Here is a 26497-nt window from a genome sequence, read left to right on the forward strand (position 1 = left end):
TAGCTGATAATTTCAGATTTTTTATGGAACAAGCTTCATTAACAGTGAATTTTTAATTAGCAAGTGTCAAACTCCCTAATGCATATTTAGCGGAAGAGAATGCTTAGAATAAAATTGAAATTCTTCCAATTGTCCTTATTCTTAGGCACTGCTTCAAAATTATCTTGCAAAGTGAGAGGAGGGCTTTAAAAATTAACCGTATCAGGTAAGCTCCCGTCTTATTTTTTTCTGCAACAAGTTAGAAGCATTGGGGCCAGCAGTCGGGCAACAGGTGGCCTCATGGGCTGGATTCCCTGGAAATGCTCAGATGGAGGCTGTGCAGGTGGTTTACTGGGAACACCACCCACAGGGAAGAAGGGAGACAGGCAGCACCGGACAGAGAAGTTGATGCAACTGAGATGTGATGTGACTGGATGTGAGCTGTCAGCTGACCCCACGGGGAGCCCAGGACCAGGAGAACCATTCAGAGATGTCCCATGAGGGGACTGGGTCTTTGTACCCAAACATGGCTATCCCTGGATGCAGTTCCCTGGGCAGGGTGCTGGGACTTTGCATGGAGCGGCTCCTTTAGACCCGGAACAATTCCTGGGGAGGAATTAGGTGAGGGGTCAGCATGACACACTGGGTAGCTGGGGACTACCGTGGAGTGGGTTGTGTCCAGAGCGAGCAGTAAGAGGTCTCTCTTCTTTTGTTCACAGCAATGGTACATGGTTAAGGAAAGGGACAAAGACAGGTGGGGGAAGTTGGAAGATTTCTGCTTATCATGGTGCAGGAGGTGAGCCTTGCAAAAGGGGCAGTTGCCTCCAGCTGGGTGCCTGCAATAGTGCAAGGGATTTTTTTTTAAAGATTTTATGTATTTATTTTAGAGGGGGTGGGGAGGAGCAGAGGGAGAGGGAGAAGCAGATTCCAGGCTGAGCACGGAGCCCGACTTGGGGCTCCATCCCAGGACCCTGAGATCATGACCTGGCCCATTATCAAGAGTCGGATGTTCAACCAACTGAGCCACCCAGGTGCCCTCATGCAAGAGATTTTTAGCAAAATGTTGGCTTTCATCACAAAATGTTGGCTTTCATAAAAGCAAAATGTTGCATTTCTGTGGAGTTTGGGTGTTGCCATTGTATATCCACCATCCTCCTTTCTCCCCTGCTCACAATTTCCGATTCCTTGGTCCAGTCGCTTGTCTTTGATGACACAGCCTGTCTCGTTTCTCTCCCGGACGCACCTCTTGGAACACGAGGAGTGTGACTGCCACGGCCTGAGCAAGAGATGGATCTCTGCCTCTGGACAGAGTCACACACGGACATACCCCTTAAGGATCCATTCTCCCGAGTCGATTCAGGTCAGAGTTCTGGTCAGCTGTGAAGGAGGATCCGTCTGTGCAGAAATGCCTCTTGAAACATGATCATGCTTTAGGGTGATGCGAGCTTCCAGCCATCTCCCATGGAGGAGTTTCTGCTGAGAGAACGCTGTCCAGGGAGCGCGCACCTGTCCACGAGCTTGGAGGAAGACTCCTCCAGTTCCTGCCCCGTGACAGCAGCACCTGGTAAAGCCTCATCCTCTCCCGACTGCAGGAGGGGAGGCCTGGCCCAAAGTGACACTCTTTGAAATCTGATATCCTTTTATCCTTTGGGTAGTAAGAAACAAAAACTTCCATTAAAATACATCCAATATGTCAACAAAAAGTGATAAACTTGAACAAACACATTTTGGTTAAAGTAGTTAAGATTATGTTGACTTTGTAGTGGTCACCTGGTTTGCGAGCATTTTTTCTGATCTCTACCCTTGAGGAAAGAAGAGGGGGATCATTTATTTTGAGGAATAAAAATTCAAAGCTATCCCATATGTGAATAAATGCATAAAGTATCGAAGTCACGAAAACCACCTTTATGCTAATAGGTATTTATTATAAGTCACAGAGAAGAGGATGACCAGTTATCGAGGAACATAAAAAAATATTGAATAACAGTTGGTAGAACGGTTTCCTAGGAAACAAATGACTGCAATCTCAGGAGATTTGAGGCGATGGCATTGATTGAAAGCAAGAAATCCACCTAAAAGAAAAAAAAATTTCTTTTAAAATTCCAAATCCCTTACCTTGTTTTTTTCCTTTGTCTCTTTCTTTTCCTTTTCTTTTTTAGGTTTCTTGGGTTTCTTTGCCTTCTTCTTCTTTTTCTTTTTGTTTTTCTCCTCCTCTTCTTGGGTTGCAATAATATCTTCAGTGACCTGGCAAGAAATACAAAATCAACTTCTCACTTTCATGGACCCCTATCAAGATGAGGACCCCTTTTCTGTCTGGAGGACGTATTTGTGCTGACCTGTCCTTGCTCCCTCCCTGCCCTGCTCTGGGTCTGAGGCCGACCCTTCTGGGGACATCACCTCCTGCCACCTGCCTCTGGTTGGATTCAACAGTGAGGCCGCAGTCAGATCTCGGGGTGGGGGCAGATGATGGGGAGGCTGAGGGAGGTTGGACATTTCTGAACCCAGCCCCCTCTGCCCCCCAATTCAGAGCTGCTCTGGTCCCCAGGGCTCCTATGAATATAAACATGAGGGAGGTCATGGCTTCCTTGGTGTCTCTGCCGCAGCCTGTGTGCCAGGCCTGCCCACGCCTCTTCCCCAGAGGAGCTGAGGACACCTTGTGACTCCTGCCTGGACTCTGCGTGACAGTTGATCTTACAGTAACTTTGCTTTCCCGTAAATGATCATGCATCTCTTCTCAGGGTTGCTTCCTTTCACCTGTGATTAAATCTGTATGTCCTGCAGTGACAAAATCCCACTTATGCTCCCCAAATTTTAAATATTTCTTAAGAAATACCTGGTTCATATCGGATCAGCATCACTGGAGAATTAGTAAAACCATATAATGAAAACCATATAATGAAAAACCATATGATCTGTTCTGTACAAGGATGTTTGCTGAGCTCCCATTTGCTGTGGTGGGGAGCCACGACTTCTGGGAGATATGAGGGTGACGGTGATGGGACCCATTTCTTGTTAGACCCCGGGGCTCTGCCCATCACCGGTCATGTGACCAAGACAAGTAGCATAACTTCTCTGGGTTCTAGTTTCCTAGTTTCATTTCCTAAAATCAAGTCAGTGCTTCCATCCATTGGACTTATGGTAAGCCCAGCACGGTACTAAAGATGAACTCATCTACTGCTAAATGCGGCCTACGGATGGGAGCTGATACCAGCCCGTTTTATCGATAAGAGAAGGGGGCACAGAGACGTCAGCCATGTGGCCCAGGACACACAACTGGCCAATGCTGAACTGGGATTCGAACAGGTGCTAGCCAGGATGACCTTCACAACGGAGAAAGAAAAGATGCAAGATGCGGAATGACACACGTAAATTTATCCTATCGTACAAGATACATACAGTTAAATAGAAAAATTACCCTCTACGGTTTCAGGATACATATGTAATCAAAGAACAAAGAAATATGAAGGAATGACAAACACCAAATTCAGTGGTAATCTCTGGAGAGCAGAGTATGCAATGAAACAAAAGGGCTAGTATCCTTTCACCTTTACTACGTCGAACTAACCACCCTCCTGGGGTCAAGTCTACTTGTTACGGCTTATTAGTGATTTACTACCGCGCAGACGTTTATTTTCTAGTATTACATTTTTTTATATTTATACCTATGTTGTTCTTAGGAGCTTAGTTCGCACTTTAAAAAATATAACAGATAGCTTTACTGTGAACAAGAGCAGGATATTCTGGTCCCATCTGGGCTTAAAAACAACACTCTAGTCATTAGTCATGTGTCTCCTTTCCACTGTCCAGAGGCCAACCCATCCCAAGGCTCCAGTGAAGCTCTCGGTGGGGTGAGGCACAGAGAGGGTGCTGGCGAGGGTAAGAGGTGACGTATGTGTTGCGTACATTATTTGGTAATAAAAAGCGTGTCTTTAGATGGAATTAAAAGTCCCTTGTTCAAGTGGCAGTGTTTTCCTTGGGGATCAAGCTCACTTCAACTCAGAACCAAACTGGGGCTACTCAGGACTTTTATGTTTGGAGCATGTAGGGAGCATGAACATTTTTTTTTTTTTTTGGCCCTTCGGATGTTTGGAAGCTTTCAGAAAAATATACAGACAATTTTTAAAAAATGACCTGATGCATAAAATGTGAGCAGCTACACAAAAAAAAGGAATCCTCATTTGTGGCACAATTCAGCATATCTTTTAAAGCCTTCTCCATTGTATTACTTATTTCCTCTATATCCTGACTTAGTTTACTAAGACTTTGATAAATATATTCACCTGATCCACAAATTCAAAACTTACAAAAGAGCGTGTCGTGAAATGTTCTGCTCCCATGCTGTGAGCCCACCAGCAAGATCTGCTTTCTAAAGGAGCTTCAATACCTTGGAGGTGCTTCCAGAGATATTTAATATAGTTATATGCAAATATACGTGTACGCACACACACACACACACACTCTCCGATGTGTTATGCTTGCTATTCACACACTTGAAAATAGTGTGTGGAGTTTGTCTCTTTTTTTTTTTAGGCCAGTGTTGAATTTGTTTTGCTCTTGATTTTCAACTCTAGCAAAATCTTCCAAAGCACACAAATATGTGCACATGCATGCATACAAATACATGATGTAACCATCGATTGGTCATTTTATACCCATGTCAGTGTATCGTACACATTGCCCTTGTTGTGTATTTTCCTCTTAATAATGTCCCTGGCCACTTGTCATAGCAGTACCTAAAGGGCTTCCTTGTTCTGTTTTTACGGGTGTCCCGTAGATTATCTGGCCATTCTCCTACCGGTGGAATTAGGTTGTTTCCAATCGTCTGCTGTTACTAATCATGCTGCACAAAGAAATGCATGCAAAAATCACTTTGCAGGTATGTGAGCATATCTGCAGGATAAATTCCTAAGAGGAGAACTGCTGGACCGAGGGTATGTGCAGCTGTAATACTGTCAAACTGCCTCCACTGGGCTGTGCCAGTTTACACTTTCACCAGCCATGCGGGCGAGTGCTTGTTTCCCCATATGCTCTGACACAGGGTGACACAGTGTGTGATGTTTGCCAACGGAACGGCTGAAGAAATGGTATGTCACTGTGGTTGTTTTAGTTCTTTTTCTTTTTTTAGATGCCAGTGCTGAATTAACTTTGCTCATGCTCTTCAGCTATAGCAAAACCTCCCAAAGTGAGAAGTGCACTATATTGCCCTATTAAACCAGCCACCATATTTTCAATAAACTGTGGGGGCTGAAGGCCAAATCTGGCCCACCACCTCTCTTCTTTCATAATGATTTATTATAATTTTATTGTGGCATATTTTACATTTTATACATTCACCCATTCCAAGAGTACGATTCAATCATTTTTAGTACATTTTCTGCGTTGCGCAGCCATCACCATATATCAGTTTTAGAACATTCCCATCACCCCAGTGTGACCCCTCGTGTCCACTATCAGTCCCTTTCCTCGTCCTTCACGCCTGGCCAGGCCACGGCTAATCTCCTCCCTGCCTCTATTTGCTTTGTCTGGACGTTTCCTGTAAATGGAATCATATAATGTGTGGTCTCTCATGTTTGATTCCTTTCCCTTTGCATCATGGTTTTGAGTCTACCCACGTTGTAGCGTATCTCAATTGGTGTTTCCTTTTTTATTGCCAAATAATATTCCATTGTCTAGATGCACCATATCTGCCTATCCAGTGACTGGTTGATAGATGGATATTTATTCTGTTCCAATTTTTTGGCTATTACGAGTAATGCTCCTATATTCGTGTACAAACTCCTTTGGGTGGACATGTTCTCACTTCTCTTGGATAGAGTACTGACAGCAGGCTGCTGCCTCATTTGGTATGTTTATATTTAACTTTAAAGAAATGGACAAGCCTTTCCCAAAGTGGCTGCGCCATTTTGCATTCCTACCAGCACCACAGGAGAGTTCCCCTTCCTCTACACCCACAATATTTTTTACTGCCTATCTTCTTGATTATGGCCATCCTAGTGGGAATGAAATGGTCTCACAGTAGTTTTATCTCCCGAAAGACTAATGATGCCAAGCATCTTTTCATGTGCTAATTAGCTCTCCTTTGTGAATTGTCTATTTAAGTCTTTTGCCCATTTTTTGATTGAATTGTCTTCTTATTCAGATGCAAGAGATTCTTTGTTTATCCTGGATACAAATCTCTTATCAGGTATTACCCCAGTCTGTTTTTGTCTTTGCATTTTCTGGATGGTATCTTTTGAAGTGCAAGTTTTGAATTTTGATGAGGTTCAATTTATCAATTTTGTCTGTCAGTATAGTTTTAATTTGCATTTCTATGTGTGGGGTTGATCATCTTTTTATATGTCGAACATCTTTTATTATGTTTCAAACCCATTTACATTTTCTTTTTTGAGAGATGTCTGTTCATATCCTTTGGCTTTTTAAAAATATTGGGTTATTGATCTTTTTTTTAATAGAGCTGTAGGAGCTCTTTATATATGAGAAAAATGATCTCATGTCTGTGGTGCTTATTACAAGTAATTATCCTACTGTGTCATCTGTCATTTGACTTCACTTGGGGTAGGTTTGCCATGCAGGTTAGAAAATTTTTGTGTGTGCCATTTAAAATTTCATTTTGTGCCTCTTATGAGCCCTGGGTTGTGCAACAGACATAGAAATGTCTTCCCACTCTAAGGGTATAGCATTTCTTCCTTGGCTTCTTCTAGGTTTTTTTGTTTGTTTGTTTGTTTGTTTTGTTTTGTTTGGCATTTAAATCTTTGATCTATCCAGAATCATCCTGGGGTGAGGTATAAAGAAATAGAGATTTACTTTTCTTCTTTTTTTTTCAGATGACAATGTGGTTATTCTACACATTCCCCTTACCAAGAAAGGTAAGATGCCATCTTTACTATGTACTAAATTGACATATGTATTTGGGTACATTTCTTGATTTTCTTTTCTTTTCCACTGATCTGTCTTTATAGTGATTTGTCTGTGCCAATGGGTTCTTAATAGCATGGTTCAATACTCGGCAGGGCTAGTTCTTCTTCATTACATGTGTTTTCAGAATTTTACTGGTTGTTCTTGTGTATTTGCTTTCACCTGAAGTTTAGAATCAGGTTGGTCACCTTCCATGTGGCCTGCCTCCACCCCCAACATAATGCCTTTGGTATTTTTGTTTGGATCATATCACACGTGCATTTGATGTTTGGGAGATGTGATGTATTTATGAGATGTGTGTGGAGTATTCCTACCCAAGAATACAGTATGCTTTTCCTTCTTTCCATTTGCATCCCTCACATTTTTTAAAGCTTTTCCTCACAGAGAAGACACATTTATTATTATGTTTGTTCCTGGATGCTTTATCTTTGTATTGTTGTTGCTGTTTGTAAATGGACCATTTTGTTGTATTTTCTATCTAGCTGTTGTTTGCACACATAAAAGCTTTTGCTCTCTGTAACTTACTCCCCATCTTCCTTCTCACACTCTTTAGTTTTCAGTTTATTCTCTTTGCTTTTCTAGGTGTAGAGCGTACCTATAAAGAGTGATCATTTTGCTTCCTCTGTTCCAATTTCTGTATCTCTATGTTCTTGCTCGTGTCCAATAGTGTTCAGTGGATCCTAGGGGAGAGCAGTAACAATGGCCATCTTTGTATCTTTCATGACCTTGGTGGAATGGTTTCTAGCAAATTTCATTAAGCATAATATTGGACCTTGAACTAAGAAATACTTTGTCATGTTAAACAACTATCCCTATCTTCTAATTTTTTCGTTTTAGTTTTTAAAATCAAGAATGGATGCTGAATTCGTGAAATGCCCCACCAGCATCCACAGGGATGAACTTATGTTTTTCTTTTTTTGGATCATTTTACAGGAAGCAGTGTATTCACAGACATCCTCAACCCTAGACATTCTTGCATTCTGGAATAAATGCCATGTGACTGCAGTGTTTTGCTTATTTAGTGTGCTGCTGGTTTTGGTCTGCTAATATTTCAGTTTGAATTTTTGCATTAATACTTGTAAGGAAGACTAATCTGTGATTTTATTTGTATTTGGTCTTCTTTTGGAGCATTGATATCGACGTGATTATGCTCACTTTGTAAAAGGTGTTTGTATTGCTTGCTTTTTACAAACATAAAGTTGAGTATTTATGTACATGCCATAATGGTCATGCTTGGTCTGTCTCTTCATCCTCCTGCTCCCACTAGTAACAATTATCATGACTTCCTTTGGGATTTCCATGCCTATTGCTGCAGGTACAGTACACGAGTCAGCTCATCTAAATCACAGACCCAGCGTGTGGGGGGACTGGTTCATCCTGCTATGCTGTTCGTACTCTTCAATCACCTGTCTTTACAAGTCATGCTGCTTTGTGGCCTTCTTTGTTTTATTTTAAGTATTAGCCAGACATCTTCATCTTCTTTTGTTTTTAGTAGACTAACCTTACTTTTGAATGTTTCTTGTGCACAATTCAGAAATTGCACCAACACTCTCAATTCTGTAATCATTACCTTTTCTAAACTAACACGGAATGCATTCGGTTTCTGGTCCTGGGCTTTCAAGACACAACTTGTGTCTGACAATTTAGCTGCAGGGACAAGACCTAACCATGTAAAAAAGAGAAATAACATCGAGTTGAAATGACAGTCACTCAGGAGAGGGCTTGATGAACTACCAAATGGTAGGGTGGACAGTACATGGTCACTGAGTTCTGAGGAGGACAGCAGTCTGCCAGAGGGTGGAGTGGGGGCTGAGGAGCTGACATCAGCTTCTGACAGGGGGCTGGGGAAAGAGCACGTCTCTCTAATCGTGACAGCTCACTCAGGGGTGCATGGGGTTGTGGGGGGTCAGGAGGCTGACCGTGGGGTCAGCAGTGCTGAGATGGAGAGACCCTGACTTGCAGCAGAGCTTTTACTGCTGTGTAGTGCTTCATGCTCCTAAACTAGTTCCCTCCTCGTGAACAGTAGCCTGCTTTCTTTGTCAATGCGATGAACGGGGCAGCCACCAACAGCTGTTTCAATCATCTACGGCAGGGGGTCGGTGAGCAAGTCATATTGCATGGGCCGAATCTGGCCTGCTGCCTAGTTTGTACATAAAGTTTTATTGGAACACAGCCATGCTCATTCATTACCTACTGTCTGTGTCTACACTCATGCTAGAATGAGTAGTTCATGCAGAGCTGATAGTTATGGCAGAGAACGTATGTTTCACAGCCTCACAAATTTACTATTTGGCCCTTCATGGAAAAAGTTTGTTGTCTCTAGTCTATGGCCACATGTCTTATTTTCTTAGTATAAATTCCTTAAATAGCATTTATGGATAAAGTAATATACACATTTGATATTTACTTGGTTTATGTCCCTCAAAAAGGTCACACTAATTTATATATTTATGTATCCAGCCACAATGTAGGAGAATGACTTCTCTCCCCATGCTCAGCAACTCTAGTGATTACCAGGATTTAAAATTTTTACCAATCCTATAGATGAAAAGAGCTATAGGAACATTATTTTATATTTAAATTTTTTAAAAAGATTTATTTATTTATTTATTCAGAGAGAGAGAGAGAGAGAGAGAGACAGGCAGAGGGAGAAGCAGGCTCCATGCAGGAAGCCCAGTGTGGGACTCAATCCCAGGACTCCAGGATCATACCCTGGGCTGCAGGAGGCACTAAACCGCTGCACACCAGGGCTGCCCTTTTTTTTTTTTTTAAGATTTATTTATTTATTTATTTATTTATTTATTTATTTATTTATTGAGAGAGAGAGAGATTTAAGTTTTTTGCTAGTGAGTTTAAAGGTTTTAAAAATCAAGGTAACATTTTTTTTTGCCTCCTTTTCTACTGAGGTGTTCAGATTTTTCTTAATATTTCCTAAGAACCGGGGATATCTGGGTGGCGCAGTGGTTTGGCGCCTGCCTTTGGCCCAGGGCGCGATCCTGGAGACCTGGGATCGAATCCCACGTCGGGCTCCCGGTGCATGGAGCCTGCTTCTCCCTCCGCCTGTGTCTCTGCCTCTCTCTCTCTCTGTGTGACTATTATAAATAAAAAATAAATAAATAAATAAAAAATAAAAAATAAAAAATAAAAAATATTTCCTAAGAACCCTTTATATATGAAAGATAGCTATCATCCCATATGTTGCAAATATTTTCTCCAGTTCTCACATGATTTTAATTCCAATTATGATATTTTTTGTTTTTTGAGTTTTGTGTAGTCCAGTATATCAGCTGGAGTATATTAGCATGAATTTCATGATAATTTTAATAGCAATGCTTCTAGTGCTCTGCTGTTGAGCACGATGCAAGTTTTCTCTTGGTTTCTGTGATAAATACTCTGTTATCACATCTCTCTCAAAGGTAAGACAGGAGAAAGCATGAATTCATTTTGAAGTAAATTTAAAAATACATAATTGATGAGACATCAAAATATCTCCATGCAAATATTTGCAGGAGAATCACCCAAACCTACCAACACTAGGAGCCCATCAGGTGTACAGTTACAGAAACGGGATTATAGTATATTCGTGTTTTATGTCTCCAGCATCTCCGTACCTGTTGCGGAGTCTTGTTGGAAAAGATAATTGCTGACCCTCCTTCTTCCACGTTAGGGTACTCAGGAAACATGCCAGTTAAGTTCCTGAGGAAGAAAAAGAGGGAAATTAAGTAGGAATGGACTCTGTCCTCAGAGTCCCACTGGCTGGCTCTGCGCATGGTCACTGAGATGGGCGAGGGCGGTGACGGGGGAGGCTCCCTGCCCCATGGGGCCGGACACCCTGCCTCGAAGGAGCAGCAGGACCCGGTCACGTTCCTAGAGGTTTGCTTCCTCCAGGTCATTGTGACTCGGAGACAGACACCCCTCTCTCTAGAACAGATTGTTCCCTTTCCTCCCACCCCCTTTTCTTTTTAAATTATTGAGGTACTCTGTGCCTGAGTTAGGAATGAAGACAGAAGCACAAATCATTTCTTCCTGTTTAAAACTTAAGATAAACACAGGGTTTTGAAACTAAACAGAAGGATGGAGTTGTTGGTGAAGACAAATTTAGTAACAGTGCGTGAGACGCACGGGCCCGCTTGAGGTTTCCATAGGGCTGAGGCTCCATCGCCTGTGGGGTCCAGGTAGTAATTTGTGCATGTGTGCCACCGTCTAATTTCTACATTTTAAAAAGCAGACTTTGCAATTTAATATTGAGGAATTTCAGGAGGGATGGGTAGTTAATGATTTCTAAATTCCACGAATCCACCGAAGCAGAGAATCTAAGGATTAAGATGAGACCACAGTAGTGGTTCTCAAACTTTCAGCCTTTGGAGCCCTTTATGCTCTTGAAAATTTCCAAATATCTCAAAGAGCTTTTGTTTATGTGATTTATAGCTATTGATGTTTACTGTAACAGATATTAAAACCAAGAAATTTCTAACGTACACATTTTAACTTCGCTTAAAGATAACAATAATAAGCTCATTATATGTTCACATAAATAGCATTTTTAGCATATTTTCCAAAACCAAAAAAAAAAAAAAAGAGTAGTGAAAGAGCGTTCCTGTTCTGCATCTTTGAAGTCTTTTTAACGTCTGGCTTGATGGAAGTTAGCTGCACGCTCATATGTGCTTCTGTATTCATTCTGCTGCAATATGCTGTTTTGGTTGAAGTTTGGGAAGAAAATCTGTCCTCACATTTGGCACATTTCATCATATCAAAATCACATTCATTAATAACTCCCCTGCTCTCAAAACCGAAAGTCTAAGTGATGAGAAGCTCTCAGGCTCACAGAGGTGATTACAAGATTTCTAAAATTTTAATTTTTGCTATGTCGGAGCTTTTCTTTCAAGCTCATTTGGTTCATTCTTGCAAAAACATTTCTCAAAAACATTATTTTTTTTGTCAGTTATTTTCCCCACGGAAAGTGGCTAAGTCAGCCTAAAGCAGATGACCTCACAGGAGCGCTTCCTCACGGCCATCGGACTTCGGGGTGCAGCCCGAGGCTTTCAGGTGCACTTCCAGTTATGTCACATAGAATACTACAAAGCTGTGTGGTCAAGGGTCAAGAGTTAATACAATTATATTTCACAGTGTCCTCAAGGATATTGTTAAATTAAACTTTTTGCTAAAGGCAGATGATGGTGAAGACCACAAGGATTCTGAATTGGGGCCACTGCTTCGTGCCGAGGAGCCAGCAGGCCCCGTCTGTGGGGTTTCCTGTGGCTCGTTCGGTAGGAACATGACATAGGTCCCCAGTTTTGTCTTGAAGGGAACTGAACACAATGGGGCATGTGTGGACAAATGCAGGGACAAGGACGCTGGAGGCGACCTCACACTAAGTGTGCCCTTCTGTCGATGAAGCGACCATCATTGTAGCTACTTTGGTGGCCACATGCACTCATTTACCTGTCCGTCTGTCCATCCATCCATCCATCCATCCGTCCATCTGTCCGTCCATCTATCCATCCATCCATCCAATCAACAAACACCTGATTAGTACCAACTAGAGTCTGGATGCAGTGATGTGAGAGAGTGATCTGAAGACTAAAACGTCAGCCCTTGGCCCGATGCCTCACCTTCCACAGTCACACGGCTGGTACATATAGCTCACCTCAGACACTGCTTGTCCACAAGACTCAAATCTCAACTCTTATTAAATTGCCTGACCATAGTCAGTCTGGTTTTGTGCCTCACTTGGCCTTGACAGGTCTTGGATAAAAACTATGAACACATTGGGACTAAAAGCGCGAGCATTCTCTCTTCTGTGCACCCACCCATTCCCCTGACGGCCCCCTTTACAGGCAGCTCCACTGTCTAATTTTATTTCCACGCTTTGAAGCTTGAGTGTTTTTGAGGATGCAGAACAAACCTAGAAACTTACATAAACTAAAAACTGAGAGGATTTCCCTGTGCCATTTCTACAGTAGAATTCTTAATTATATTACACATCAATCGTTATAGTAAGATTTAATATTACATGATTCGTAGTACTTTTTTTTGCGAGAATAGCATTAACTATATTTATTTTTAACAGATAAAAGAACATGTTTAGTTTTTTTGGTCACATTAGGTTAAGTAATTCATGATAATCTGAAATTGGATGTCTTGACCCTGAAGAATGCAACAACTGTTGCATGTAAAAGATTAACTTTAAAATTTACATCTAGAAATGATAGTGTAGCCTGATAGGCTTGTCTCACCTTCATGTGCACATTGTATATGTGTGTGCATGTGTGTGTTTGCACGTCTGTGCATTGTGTGTGTGCATGTGTGTGCATGCGCATTGCGTGTGTGCATTGCATGTACACACATAACCACATAATGCACATACATGCACACACGCAATATACTTGCACACACATGCAAGTACACACACATATATGCACACACATGCACCATGCACGCGCGCGCACACACACACACACACACACTTCCTTGTGCTCACACCACCACATGTTCTCCCTCCCTTGGCAAGGAGTCCTCTGTCCCCATAGCGGTGGGTTCCCTGCTTTGGGATATTCCGGATGCGCCCTGGGTTCGCACTGATTGGGGTTCTCCTCTTATTCCTGTCCGTGACTTAGTCACCTAGCGCACACTGAGACAAAACACGTTTTGAATTTTATGTTATGTTTCCGTGGCTGCTGGGTTTCAGCCTCACATTTTCAGTTGTGTGCTATGGCACAGATGGGGCCAGGGCCTCCTTCTCCCAAGTCAGGGTGCCAGAGCCGGGACACAGCTGATCTCTCCTGCTGCGCATCATAAGGAAGCTGTGAGGTGATGAGGGCTTTGGCGCTCTGAGCTCAGCACCCTGTGAGCTGTAAAACCTCAGACTTGGGGAGAGGGGAGAGGATGTTTTTTGGCCCCCATCGTGTTCCTGGCAGAAATAGCTGGGCGCTGACAGCATCGGCTGCAGGTGACAGTCCATCTGGGGACTTCCGAGGGAGTGACTGAGGACCTCCAATGACATGGTGTCAGGAAAGATTACAAGTGGAAACAACGTATCTGGTTTCTGTTGGATGCTGCTCCCCGCATGGGCACTTCATTCCTATCTTTGCCTTCTCCGCAGTCCCCGGATCACCAGGGGCGGAGGCTGTCCTTTCACCTGGGCAGACGTGTATGTTCACCACCCACGGTATCTGAACACCAGTGGGGCCCATAGAGAAAACCCACTGCTGTGCTTAGGGCTGACTCATGGTGTGAACATTGACATTATTCAAACAACTGGAATTGCAAAATGATGGGCTCTTGGCCTGGAAAGTTCTCCTACCCACCTCTCTCCAGGATCTGCAACCGGTTGTCTGAATGTGTCCTAGGGGAGGGGAGTGGGGCACTGCCATCAGGTAGAGATGGCTGGTCTCCTCTGTCACTGGTGGAAGGGACTCCCTGCTCTCCATGATGGGCTAGCTTGGTCCTAACTCCCTGGACCTTAGAATGTGGCCTTACTTGGAAACAGGGCCATTGCAGATAGCATTAGTTGAGAAGAGGTCATACTGGATGGAGAGAGTTGGCGTGAATCCAATATGACTGGTGTCCTTATAAAAGGGGGTAATTAGGACCCCAGGGTAGACATGCACAGAGAGAGGACTGTGTGAGGACAGAGGGAGGACCATGTGAGGAGAGAAGGAGGACTGTGTGAAGACACAGGGAGAAGACGGTCAACCACACCCAAGGAGAGAGGCCTGGAACAGCCTACCTCACAGTCGGCTCATGGAAGCAACTGGATCAACATCACAGCAGTGGTCTTGAACTTGGAGCCCCAGACTGTGAGGGAGTGAATTCTCGCTGTTTCCGCTGCCCCGGTCATGGTACTTGTTACAGTTGCCCTAGGAAGCTAATCCATGAGTTTGGCGATGAATTCGCTGCTGCTAACTTCCCCTGATGCTCTACCACTCCATTCTGCTCTCCGTGGATCTTTCAGATGGCCGAGTCCTCTTTTCTGGAAGGTTCTCTTCCTTGGCTTCCTTTCCTCTTGCCTCTCTCGCTGACCTTCCATTTTTTAGGGCCCCTTCCTCTGCCTCACACAGAAGGAGCTCAGACTGCATGGTCTGTAATCGGTATTTGAGCTCTCCACTGTCCCTTCCTTCTGAAATGAAGGGCTAATTGGATTCCCTCTGTGCTCTCCTGTCCCCGCTGACCATCTGCTTAGCCTTCTGGGCCAGGTCCTCCTCATCTCCCCTACCTGAAGGTGCCGGGGGACCCAGGCCTCCATTCTTAGGCTCTTTTCTGTGCACGGCCATCAGGGTCTCATCCAGTTTCATGATTTCAAACCTCACTGCATGCTTCACCTCTCCCAACACCTCGTCTCCTGCTCATCTGTCCCCTGGGACTGCAGGCCTCCATTCAACTGCCTGCCCAGGATCCCCCTGCAAAGTGCAGTGAGTTCTTCATGCTCAGAGGGCCCAAACTCAGCCCTCATTCTCACCTTGCCCCCCAAACCTCTTCCTGTTCTTGTATTTCCCCATTTCAGAAAATGCGAACTGTTCTTCTAGTGGTTCCAAGGGTGAAAACCTAGAATCCCGCTCTTGTGCTCTCCTCTTTCATACCTCGTCCACCCGCCAACCCTGCTGGCTCTACCTTCTGACCACACCTGTGGTCTGACTGCCTGTCATTGCCTGTGCTGGTCTCAGCCACCACCATTTCCACTTGCCTTACTATGAGGAACTGGTCTCCCTGCAGCCCACTGCTCCTGTTCTGACTACGCTCCTCACAGCAGCCAGGGCGATCCTTTCAAAACTGAAGCCATAACATGCCTGTCTCCACTCAAAGTCAGCCATCTCCCTCAAAGTGAAATCAATGTCTATATGGTGTCTGGACAGGTTAACTTTATGTCCCTGCTTACAGGCTTGGTTCATAGGCAATTAATAACAGCACCCCCTTTCATTCTTAAGAGGCCTGGTTTGGACATTAAATTACATGCTTCTTCCACTTGCAGTGGCCTTAGAAACGCCCCTCTGCACCTCCCTGGCTCAGCCCCACCACCTTCCTTCTGCTCTCCTACTCCCAGCTGCTCCTTGGTCTGCCTGGATTGTCCTTCCTCAGAGACATGCTCATCCGAGGAGATAACACACACGCTCAAATGTCATTGTATCAGAGAGTTCTTCCCTGACTATCTTGTATAAAAGAGAATTTTTGGCTAAACAAAACCTGTTTCCTCCTATCTGACAGCCAAAGGCCTAGCTGAGGTAGGTGTATCTGGGGTGGAGAAGAACAAGGATGTTTTTGGATAATTACTTTAGTTTCTCTTTGCAGTTTGGAAAACCCTTAAATAGATGCCAGGATCTTCTCTACTTAAGTTTTAACACAACAATCTCTGCAAAATTGTTGTGTTAAATATGTGGTCTCTGTGCATAATTATTGAAGTCACAGCTTTCCCTCAATTATACTTCGAATCTTGAGTCCAGAGGCATCGGGTTATCTTTGCACTTTCATCATTTTGCTGATTGGCCAGGTGAATGCACAGCTTGTGCTACGATGCCTATTCTTGGATGCCCCCCCCCAACTGCTGCCACCCCAACTTCCATTTGTCCTCCAATCACTGCAACAGGCAAGGCCAGAGCAGGTGTTTCAGTGTAGCACCTAACGGAGCACAGGATGCAGATAATGGAACTCGTCACATGGCTGCATGAAAGATCACCTGAACCATGCAGGCGAGGCCTCTCTCCTCTCACCCAAGTCCACAGAACAAAACGGAAAAGTAGAGGCAAGAAAGGGGAAAACTGTCCGAGAACACAAAGCTTGAGAAGCAGGTAGGAGCTTGGGATGAATGGATTTGTCAGATATTTCTGAGTCTTAGCATTTAGTCACCCGCAAACAAATGCGGGCACATCCCATCGCGGTCACGTTTGCTTTAAAGCAAGAATTCAGCTTTGTGGAACAAAATTTCACTTGTCTTAAGTCAAGTCCAAGTTCCAAAAGATAGGCTTTATTTGAGGTTATTCATGTAACCCTTTCTCTAAAAATATTTAGAAAGATGTAGGAACGCTGTGCGATATATATCAAACTCTAGAGGCTGTTCAATAGTTCTCAAAAATAAACGACACTTCCGTATCACTGAGACTGATCATTCCTGGAATATTACCAAAGAAGGAAGCCGAGGAGCCACTGAGTCTGCATCCCTGCCAGAGAACTAATCTTCTAGGTGATGATATGTTCTAGCCGTGCCAGGGTTGGATAGCTGTGGTGGTCTGACATTCCTTCCAGTCTCTTCTAACAATCCTGTTGCACCATCAGTTATTTAGGGTGACAGTCTACAACCTTTTGGCCCCTAAGCGAGGTCTGCACCCATAACACCTGCTCTCCTCTAATTGAGCTTCCATTATGGGCTTCACATGAGTAAAGCGATCCCACTGGTCCTAATCCATGCTCACTTGATTGGCCCCCACCCGCATCCAAATCCTTGGTCCATGATCCCACTTCCAATCCCTGTCCCCGGCTGTCCAGGTACGGCAGGTGCTCTGAGCTTCTCTTAGCCTAAGAGAGGAGCTCCTGTCTGAAGCACAGGGGACCCGAGGCCCCATTCTGCCCCGAGGCCAGTGGCCACTCCTGCCCACTCTCCAGCTTCATGGGGCAAGTGGGAAGTATCCCAGCCCTGTATCCGGCAGGGTGACAAGGCCATTTCTTTATTGTGCCTAAGATTTGCTTCCACCAGGGCTCCATGGTCAGGAGGTGGAGGCCGGAACTGGGGGAGAGAAATTGCCTCCGCACTCAGGACCCTGTGGAGCCCACCTGGCCTGTCTGGAGCTGCCATGCACCCCGAGCCAGCCCAGGTCACACATCCCGGGTGTCTCCTGCTACCTGCAGCAGCGCGTTCTGGGAGGTCAGCTGCCCCACGCGGGCTGCCCACGTCGCCTTAGCTTCAGTGGGAGAGATTACAATTGGGCATACCCACCACCCGCCGCGGGCCACCGCCTCTGCTCTGGGGGACGCGGGGTGGTAGGCAGCCCTGGACCCTTTCCGAAAGAAGAGAATTCACACTCAAACATGTGCCACGCTGTTCCGATCTCCTTGTGCAGTCCACTTCCTCCGCACCAGGAAGAGAAAAAGGATCTCTTGTCAGGCCGGAGCCCGGTTTGTTGAGAAAATATGATCACTGAGCCCTTGTCTCAGCTCCCGTTGCAGGACATTTGGGTGCTTTTTCCAGACGTGGAATAGCCGCAGGACGTGCACTGACAGATCTCACAAATACTCTTTTAGGTATTTCCTCATGCTAAATTTTATCAGAGAGGTTAGTCCAGGGCATGGGTGGTGCGGCCTTCCTGGACGCCTGCCGGGTCTCCGGAAGATCTCCCGGGGCTGCTGACGGGAGGCCCTGGCCGAGGGGTCAGGGAAGGGAGATCCCAGCCCGACTCCGTGGGGCCCGGCGTCCCCGGCGAGCCGCTCACCTCATGCCCCGATGCGTTAGCTCTCTTCCTTCCTTGATGCTTTCACCATATTGCCTTTTGGGGTTTTGACCCGTTTGAGTATAAAAATGGAAGCCAGATGTGAGTTTGTATTTCTTGGGCTGCTAATGGGGTGGACGCTCTGCGATGTGCCACGTGCATCTGTGTCTCCTCGTTTCTTGGATCCACTCGTGTCGCAGAAATTCTCATCGCTCACACGCCTGCTGCGTGAGTGCTTACAGAGCACCTTCACGCATGCCTTTCACAAAGTAATTTCTCATTTCATCCTTACAGACATGGTTCGAGATAAGCATTTCTTTCCATTTGGCAAAGAAGGGAATTTGGAAATGTGGGAGTTCAAGCGACTTATTCCCAAGACAAATGGTTCCTTAAGGGAAGAGCCCAGATCCTGACTTGGACTTGTGCCTGGATGCCTCGGGTGCCCCTGTTCACCACAACCGCTTACTGCGCTTGCACCAACCCTTACACAAAGGATTCCTAACACTTTCGCTGTCACGTGTGCCCTGAACACTTTCCACAATCACACACTGCCTGCCTCAGTGGTTCCACTGTTGGGACGCCTCCCAGAAATGAAAGCAGACGTACTCTGTGGTGCAGTTTGTACTGGCAAAAACTGTAAATAATAATAAAAAAAAAACTGCAATAAAACCCTGCAAATAATCACCCTCTGGGGAATGGTTATATAATCATGGTAAAGCCTCATGGTGGAACTCCGCTCCTGGACCTGACTCCATCTGTTCTTTGCTGCGGGCACTGCGTAGACGCGCGTATGCATGAGTAAATTCAGCAGTCACAGAGACTAATCTGCTCATAGGACATCAAGGGGAAAGACCAGGCTGGGAAGTGACATGCATTTTGGAGACAAGAGGGGATAGGAGAGCCTCCCGGGTGTGTTTCTGTCTGCAGGTGCGTGGAGACCGGGCAGCTGAGACCCAGCGAGGTGCAGCTGGGTTCGCTCACGGCGGTGGGAATGGACGGAGGAAGGCCATGAAGCTCTTCTCTGCACGTGTTAGTAGAGCTTTCTTGCCATGACATATGGGAATTACGTTGGCAGTTCAACAAAACAATCAAGTAAAATAAATTACAATAAAAACAAATGTCATATTTGGTTGATTTCCTTATTTCTTTTTTTTTTGTTCTTTTGGTTTCCTTTTATGTCTTATTTCAGGGTTTGATTTTTATACAGACTTCGTAAATTCTACAACAGAATTAGTCCAATGTTCTTTGACAGTATTTTTGTTTCTTTAAGTTAGAACATTGTGACCTGTCTCTAGGAGGATTAAATTCTCCATTCTGTTTTCTACTCCTTGTTGGTCTTAATGATTAAATCAATCTAGTTATCGTAACTATGTTGTTTGTATTCCCATGACTTCTCTTTACTTAATTTATCATACGCTATGAATTTCCATCTGCTCGTCCAGGCCTGGGCCCTCTACTTGGCTCCACTGATCTTATGTTTATGCTTTCATTTGAGTATATTATATTTGCCTTCTTTTTTTTTTAAGATTTCATTTATTTATTCATGAGAAACACAGAAAAAGAGAGGCAGAGACACAAGCAGAGGGAGAAGCAGGGTCCTCGCAAGGAAGCCCAATGTGTGACTCGATTCAGAGACCCCGGGATCACACCCTGAGCTGAAGGCAGACACTCAACCACTGAGCCACCCAGGCGTCCCTATTTTTCTTTATAACATACTTGAAAACACACTGCCATTTGCCCTTCTCTGTCGTTTTTCTCTTGTTTTAATCCTAATGGCTTTAATAATTATGTTTTCAAGTTCAATAAATAAGCCTATTCGGATTCTAATTGGAATAAACCTCTCTCTATAAATTACCTAGAGCAGATGTGTCCTCTTTCCATTTAACCAGGAATGTGGCATATCTGGCCATTTATTCATGTCTCTTTTTATTCCATCCTGTTAACATTTATAGACTTCTTAAATTTTTGCATATTTTTCTTCCATCTTTAGTCTAACATTGATTTTTAAAACCTACATCTTGCCACTTTCTTTAAAATATTTATTCTTATTTCTTTCTCATGTCATCTTACTGAAAACAATTTTTATTAGGGCACAGATGACTATTAGGGGCGAAGGCCATCCATACCGCCCTTTCATTTCATGGGAACACCTTCAGTGTTTCTTCATTTTTTAAAAAATTTATTCATGACAGAGGCAGAAGCAGGCTCCCTGCGGGGAGCCCGATGCAGGACTTGATCCCAGGACCCATGATCACGCTCTGAGCCGACGGCAGACACTTAACTGCTGAGCCACCCAGGGGCCCCCAGTGTTTCTTCATTAAGTGCAGGGCTTTCTTTTGTTTTTTTTAAAAAATACTGGATGTTATCACTCATTTGTTTACTCATTCATTCACTGATTTAGAGCTTATTTATTGAGTATCTACTATGTGCCAGACACTGTTCGAGGCACTTGGAAAAAAAGCAGTAAGTAGAAGCTGTAAAGGTTTTATTTCTATTCAGCTTGCACTATGTTATGCCAAGAATTAATCCTTGCCTTTCTGTTTTTAAGTTTTAAAATATGAAGTGGGTGATTTTATGAAATGATTTTCCTGCATGAGTTGAGATGATCATATCGCTTTTATTGGTACACATAACATTGAATTTTCCTACCACTTAACTATTTATGTTTCTGGGAATAAACATTTGTGGTCTGATTTCGAGCCAGTTGGAAATCTAAACATGCTCCCTGAAATAATGACTGAGCCAGAGACAAGAGTCCAAATGCAAACAGGTTAGAGATGGACAAGAAGAAAATCATGACATGTAATTTTATTTACACTTATTTATTTTTAAAGATTTTATTTATTTGTTTGAGGGACAGAAAGAGCATGCACAAGGCGGGAGAGGGAGAGGGAGAAGCAGACTCCCCACTGATCACAGTCCCAGGACCCTGAGTTCATGACCTGAGCCGAAGGCAGACACTTCACTGACTGAGCCATCCAGGTGCCCCACGATATGTAATTAAAAAAAAAAAAATCGTCCAGAATAAAGATCCAGCTCCATAATCACATGCTTCTGACTTCCCTTTTCCCAGACCCTGGGGAAGCAGCAAGCAAGTAAGCACACACCTGGGACCGGTCTGGGAGCTAGAGTTCCTGGGCAGGGGGCTCCTGCAGTCCCTACAGCACCTGCTGTGAGGAGGGAGGGGTCCCTGGGCTGATCTGGGCCTCTGGGAGCGACAGGTCACAATTAATGCTGCAGGACTGTGAGGCCAGGAGTGAAAAGGAAGCCACTGCAAGGTCATGACCTGCCTTAGGGTTTTAAAGGCTGGTTCTTCTTCCTTGTGGTGGACAGATTGTCCGCAGTCCCTGTGTTCATGCCATTGTGTGTTTCCTTCCCCTTGAGTGTGGGTGGGACTGGTGGCTGGCTGGTAACCAACAGAATACAGCAAGCATGACGGCCGGATGTCACCTCTCTGATTGTTCTGTGTGGTTGTAATTCCCACCTTGCTCTCAGACTCTCTCCCTTGGTGGCTCTGATGCGGCACACTGCCAGACTGGGAGGCCCACGTGGCAAGGATCTGGGGTGACTCCGGCTAGCTCCGAGGTCCCACTAGTAACCGTGTGCTGCTGGCAGCCACAGAGCTTGAAAACCGACGAGCCTTGGGGGACCCTGAACAGAGGATACAGCTAAGCCCAGACTCCTGATCCACTGCAATGGTGAGACCTTCTATGGAGGTGGTTTGAGGCCTCTAAGTTTGTAAGCTGGAGTGATACTGTCAGCAGCCATAGATCGTGAATACGCTGAAACAGGTCTGGGGGGCAAGGGTGACTGCAAGAATGAGTGAGGAGGCCACGCAGTCTAGGTGGGGGCTGATGTAGCTCAGACCAGACCCAGTGGCAGCAAAGACGGAGGACTAAGCAGTGGGTGGGTTTGTGGCATATTCTGAAGGTAAAGCCAATGGTATTTTCTGACGAAATAGAAGTCGGGCTGAGAGGACAGAGTCAGGGTTGTGGCTAGGACACGGGCAGGGTGGGGTCTCCATCTGCTGGGATGGGAAAAGCTGTGTGGGGCAGCTCTGAGGGAACAAGGGTCTGGACGTGCAGAGCCTATGAGGTCCCCTGGACATCCGAGTGATACCGAGGGGACTGCCAATCTCCAGGTCTCTCGGGGCTGGGGACTCATATTTGGGAGTCAATGAAGCCTGGATGAGACAGAGAAGGCCCAGGAATGCAGGCCTGGGCCCTGGGCCTCTGGCTGTCAGGAGGTGGGATAGAATAGGAGGGACCAACAGCACATTTGGGGAGCTTCTATCAGCACTTCCCAGCCAGGATTTCCCCCCCACCCCTTTTCAGATGATTGCACTGCCTTCTATACAATGTAACCCAAGTCAGCCTCAAGATAGGGCATTTGTTGGACAAACTTGATGATTCCACAGAACCAGGGGAGACTACTACAAGTCAGATGGCCTTTCCAGCTGGAAAGGGCGATGTCCTTGGGTCCCAGGGACAGGTCCATTCCCTACATCGGCTGCTGCTTCTTGCCTGTATCCTGAACATCTTCAGGTGTGATGACTCATGGTCATTGAAAATGCAGTGTAATCTTTCAATAACCTCATCTAGTACATGTATTGAAATGAGTTGCAAAGAACCTTCCATAATAGTATACTCATTATTAACACTTTTGTGCTCAGAACTTGATACCATCTTCCCGTGTAATGCTTCCAACAGTCCTACAAGGTAGATACTAGTATTGTTGTCAGTGGATTTTGGAGAAAACTGAGGCTCGGCAAGTTTCAGTGACTTGCCCACGCAGAGCCTGGGCTGGAGCAGCTCTAGAACCTTCGGGACTCATGTGCAACTGAGCCGATAGTTGTCGGAAGCAACTGTCGGTTGAGGTTCCAGTGATAAAAATGTAAAATAAAGCTCAAGACGCAATAGAGAAGCATTGGGTGGCTAGATGTATCATGAGCATCGTATTTTCCTGGAAATGAAGAAAGCCAGGTCTCTGCCGCTGGTTAGCTGTGTGGTGCAAGCGAAGTGCTTGGTCACTGTGGGGACCTAGCTCACTTTCTTCTGCCAAACGGTGTAGTCGAACTAGGTTTATTCCTTCAGTTGTTAAAAAATAAGTATGGCGTGGCTATTAGACCATTTCCAAAGTTCCTTTCAGCTCTAGACACTCTAAGATTTATATGTGGCGGAAGTTGGTGGGGAAAGGCAATGTTAGTTTCTTACAGAATCTACTCAGTGATTAATGTTACTTTCTTATAAAAATATATTTGACGTAGCCATCTGACTTTATAACGCTTTTATTGAGGAAGCTTGTGGAGAAAAACACCCGTGCCTTATTATATCGTTTGGTTAGCAAATGTGAGGTACCGAGCGTTTGGTAACGTTAGGGCCTATTAAAAATTTATGCGTATTGTCAAAAATTCTTGCATAAACGTGAAAATGACCAGCTCTAGAGTCTGAAGTGATTTAGAAAGCAGAACTATAAAATGATAAATATTTCCCTTGAGGTCTGACACTGTGCTTCAATGGGTCCCACCATTTCAGACTCCCAGGACAGAGATTTATCTGTGTTTCATCAAGTATGAAAAATATATGGGTGGAGGGGTTTCCGGCTGGTCCCCCCACCAAGTCATCCAGCTACCTCCATTAATGTCAGCAGACTCATAAATTTCTCCTGTGTTCTAAAGAAAGCAGCTTGTGCCACTGCACAGAAGCCCCCCAAAAGTGTCACTTGCTGCCTATAAATTCACTTACACTCCATAAAGGCAATTGGCTGCACATGGACTTAATTACCAAGGCCCTCCTTGGGAGACGGAGGGGCTCACCGTTTCTCAAAGGAGAGGAGGAAAAAGTAGTGTGCAAAAAGCAGGGCAGTTTCATGGTGGCACGTTACAAAATCTGATTTATTCACTGATGTTTCTACTTATTAGTGGGATATTATAAGCAGTTATCACTCAAGACGGAAGCTTCCTTCTTGATTGGAAATCACTACCTTTGCTCATGCCTGAATCCTATGGGGACCTCCCCGCCCTACCTTCTGCCCATTCTTATTTTATTAAAAGAAGCAATATGCGAGTGATTGCACAATTTACTCTTTTGATTCTGGTTTACTCTTCAGTTGAGAAAATGACACATATAGCCTATATATGTCATATATTTCACCTTTCTGTCTTAAATAATTATTTGTGAAGAAAAATGTATACCTAGGCAAGAGCTGGTCACTCTAGGAAGGAATGTGGAGATTTCCCGTTCAAACAGACTGCCATCAGGTTCTGTTCACACACTCATACTTCAAAACCCCAGCGTCTTCCTCCACCAACCCTTCCTCACTTAAAGGAGTAAAGTGTTCCCTTGTCTATCTCAAGGTTCTGGAAAGCCTAGGAGGGTAGGCCATAGGAGGAAAAGTGTAAGTTAGCCAAAACAGATGTGTATGTTTTAAACTCATTTCTTAGGTGCCATTTTAAAAAATCACTTATAAACAGCAACAGAAGAAATCACAGAAAAGGGCAGCTTTAGGGCATAAAGGTTAATTCTGAAGATTCTCTGAACTTCTTTGGTCAAGTAGCAAATACAGATTTTTAAAAAATGATCTTATTTATTTATTTATGAGAGACAGAGAGAGAGAGAAAGAGAGAGAGGGAGAGAGAGGCAGAGGCAGAGACACAGGCAGAGGGAGAAGCAGGCTCCCTGCAGGGAGCCCCATGCAGGACTCGATCTCAGGACCCTGGGATCATGAGCTGAGCCGAAGGCAGACACTCAATCACTGAGCCCCCCAGGTGCCCCCAGGCAAATGCAGATTTGTGAAGCACAAAGGCAGGATGATTTCTGTCCGAAGCAACACACACGTTGACATATGTCACCATATGACACGGAAGTTAAGAGCTAGCTAGAACAGAGAGGCTCTCGATCCAAAGAACACTCAGCTTGTCCTCTGTCACTGTGTATGAAAGCACTAGAAAGCATATGGTCCAATGTCATCTGCCTTTCTCAGTTAGTGACCTCAGTTAGTAGATTTGGGGGCTTTCACATTCCCAGGATAATACTGGTTTTTGTTTTACTGGTGCTCTGCTACTCCTTCACGTGATTCCCTACACGTTCCCCTTCTCTAGACGGTGTGCAAAGGGTGGCAGTAACTTTGGCCCAGGGCCACTCAAAGTACAGCCCTGGGAGTGGAGGCATCAGCATCACCCTGGGGCTTGCTAGAAACTCAAAGTCTACACCAAAAATGCAGGCAACAAGAGCAAAAATAGACAAGGGGGAGGATATTAAGCCAAAAAAAAAAAAATCTTTTGTATGGCAAAGGGAAACAATCAACAAAATGAAAGCCAACCTATAAAATGGGAGAAAGTATCTGCAAGCCATGTATCTGACAAAGGGTTAACATCTAAAATATACGAGGAACTCCTGTACCTCAATATCAAAAAGAAAATCACCTGTTTAAGAAATGGGCCAAGGAGCCGAATAGACATTTCTCCAAGAAAGACACACAAAGGGCCAACAGGTATTATGAAAAGATGCCCAACATCACTCATCATCAGGGAAATGCAAATCAAAACCGCAGTGAGCTATCCCCTCACACCTGTCAGCATGCCTGGCACCGGAGGTGAAAAATAATGAGAAGAGGGAACCCTTGTGCACTGTTGGTGGGAGCGTAAATTGGTGCGGCCATTATAAAAACACGTTCTCACTTTTCGGTATATACCCAAAGGAGATGAAATGAGGACCTCAGAGTTGTATGCACGCTGAAATAATAGAACAAATATATATACACAGATTCCTAAAGCCCTTGTCATTTCCTAAGTGATCAGAGCGCCAGGAGCATCCTTTGTTCTAGTGTTTGTTCTTTGACCCCATTTCCTCACACAGGGGCTCGTAAATCCCTGGGTGAGAGGAGCGCCTTTTGTTCTACTGAAATGATGTCGGGTGGGCTGCTGACTGGGGCTCACCCCGAGGGAGACGGAGGCATGAGAAGCTTGGAATTTTCAATCCCACTCTGAAGGGATGGGAATTGAGTTAATGATCAATCAGGCCTATGCGATGAAGCCTCCGGAAAAACCCCCAAAGTACGGGGTCTGCAGGCAGTCGGGGTTGGTGAAGGAGCGCAGGTGCTGGGAGGGTGGCGCGCCTTCCCCCATACCTTGCCCCGCGCAGCTCTTCCATCTGGATGATCCTGTCTTCCTTTTGCTACAGACTGGTGAG

At 44.8% G+C, this 26497-nt stretch overlaps 1 protein-coding gene across 2 annotated transcripts in view; it reads right to left on the reverse strand.

Moving 5' to 3' along the window:
- IQCA1 (IQ motif containing with AAA domain 1) overlaps window positions 1–26497 on the reverse strand; it is a 146546-nt gene that overhangs the window by 70959 nt on the left and 49090 nt on the right. For both annotated transcript variants that reach the window (XM_038574286.1, XM_038574288.1), the window contains exons 7-8: window positions 10506–10590; window positions 2095–2223 (exon numbers count right to left, since the gene is read on the reverse strand). In XM_038574286.1, coding sequence (XP_038430214.1) covers window positions 2095–2223; window positions 10506–10590 — 214 coding nt within the window. The remainder of the gene's footprint in view (window positions 1–2094; window positions 2224–10505; window positions 10591–26497) is intronic.

Source organism: Canis lupus, chromosome 25 (genome assembly GCF_011100685.1).
Source record: "Canis lupus familiaris isolate Mischka breed German Shepherd chromosome 25, alternate assembly UU_Cfam_GSD_1.0, whole genome shotgun sequence".
Taxonomy (NCBI): Eukaryota; Metazoa; Chordata; class Mammalia; order Carnivora; family Canidae; genus Canis; species Canis lupus.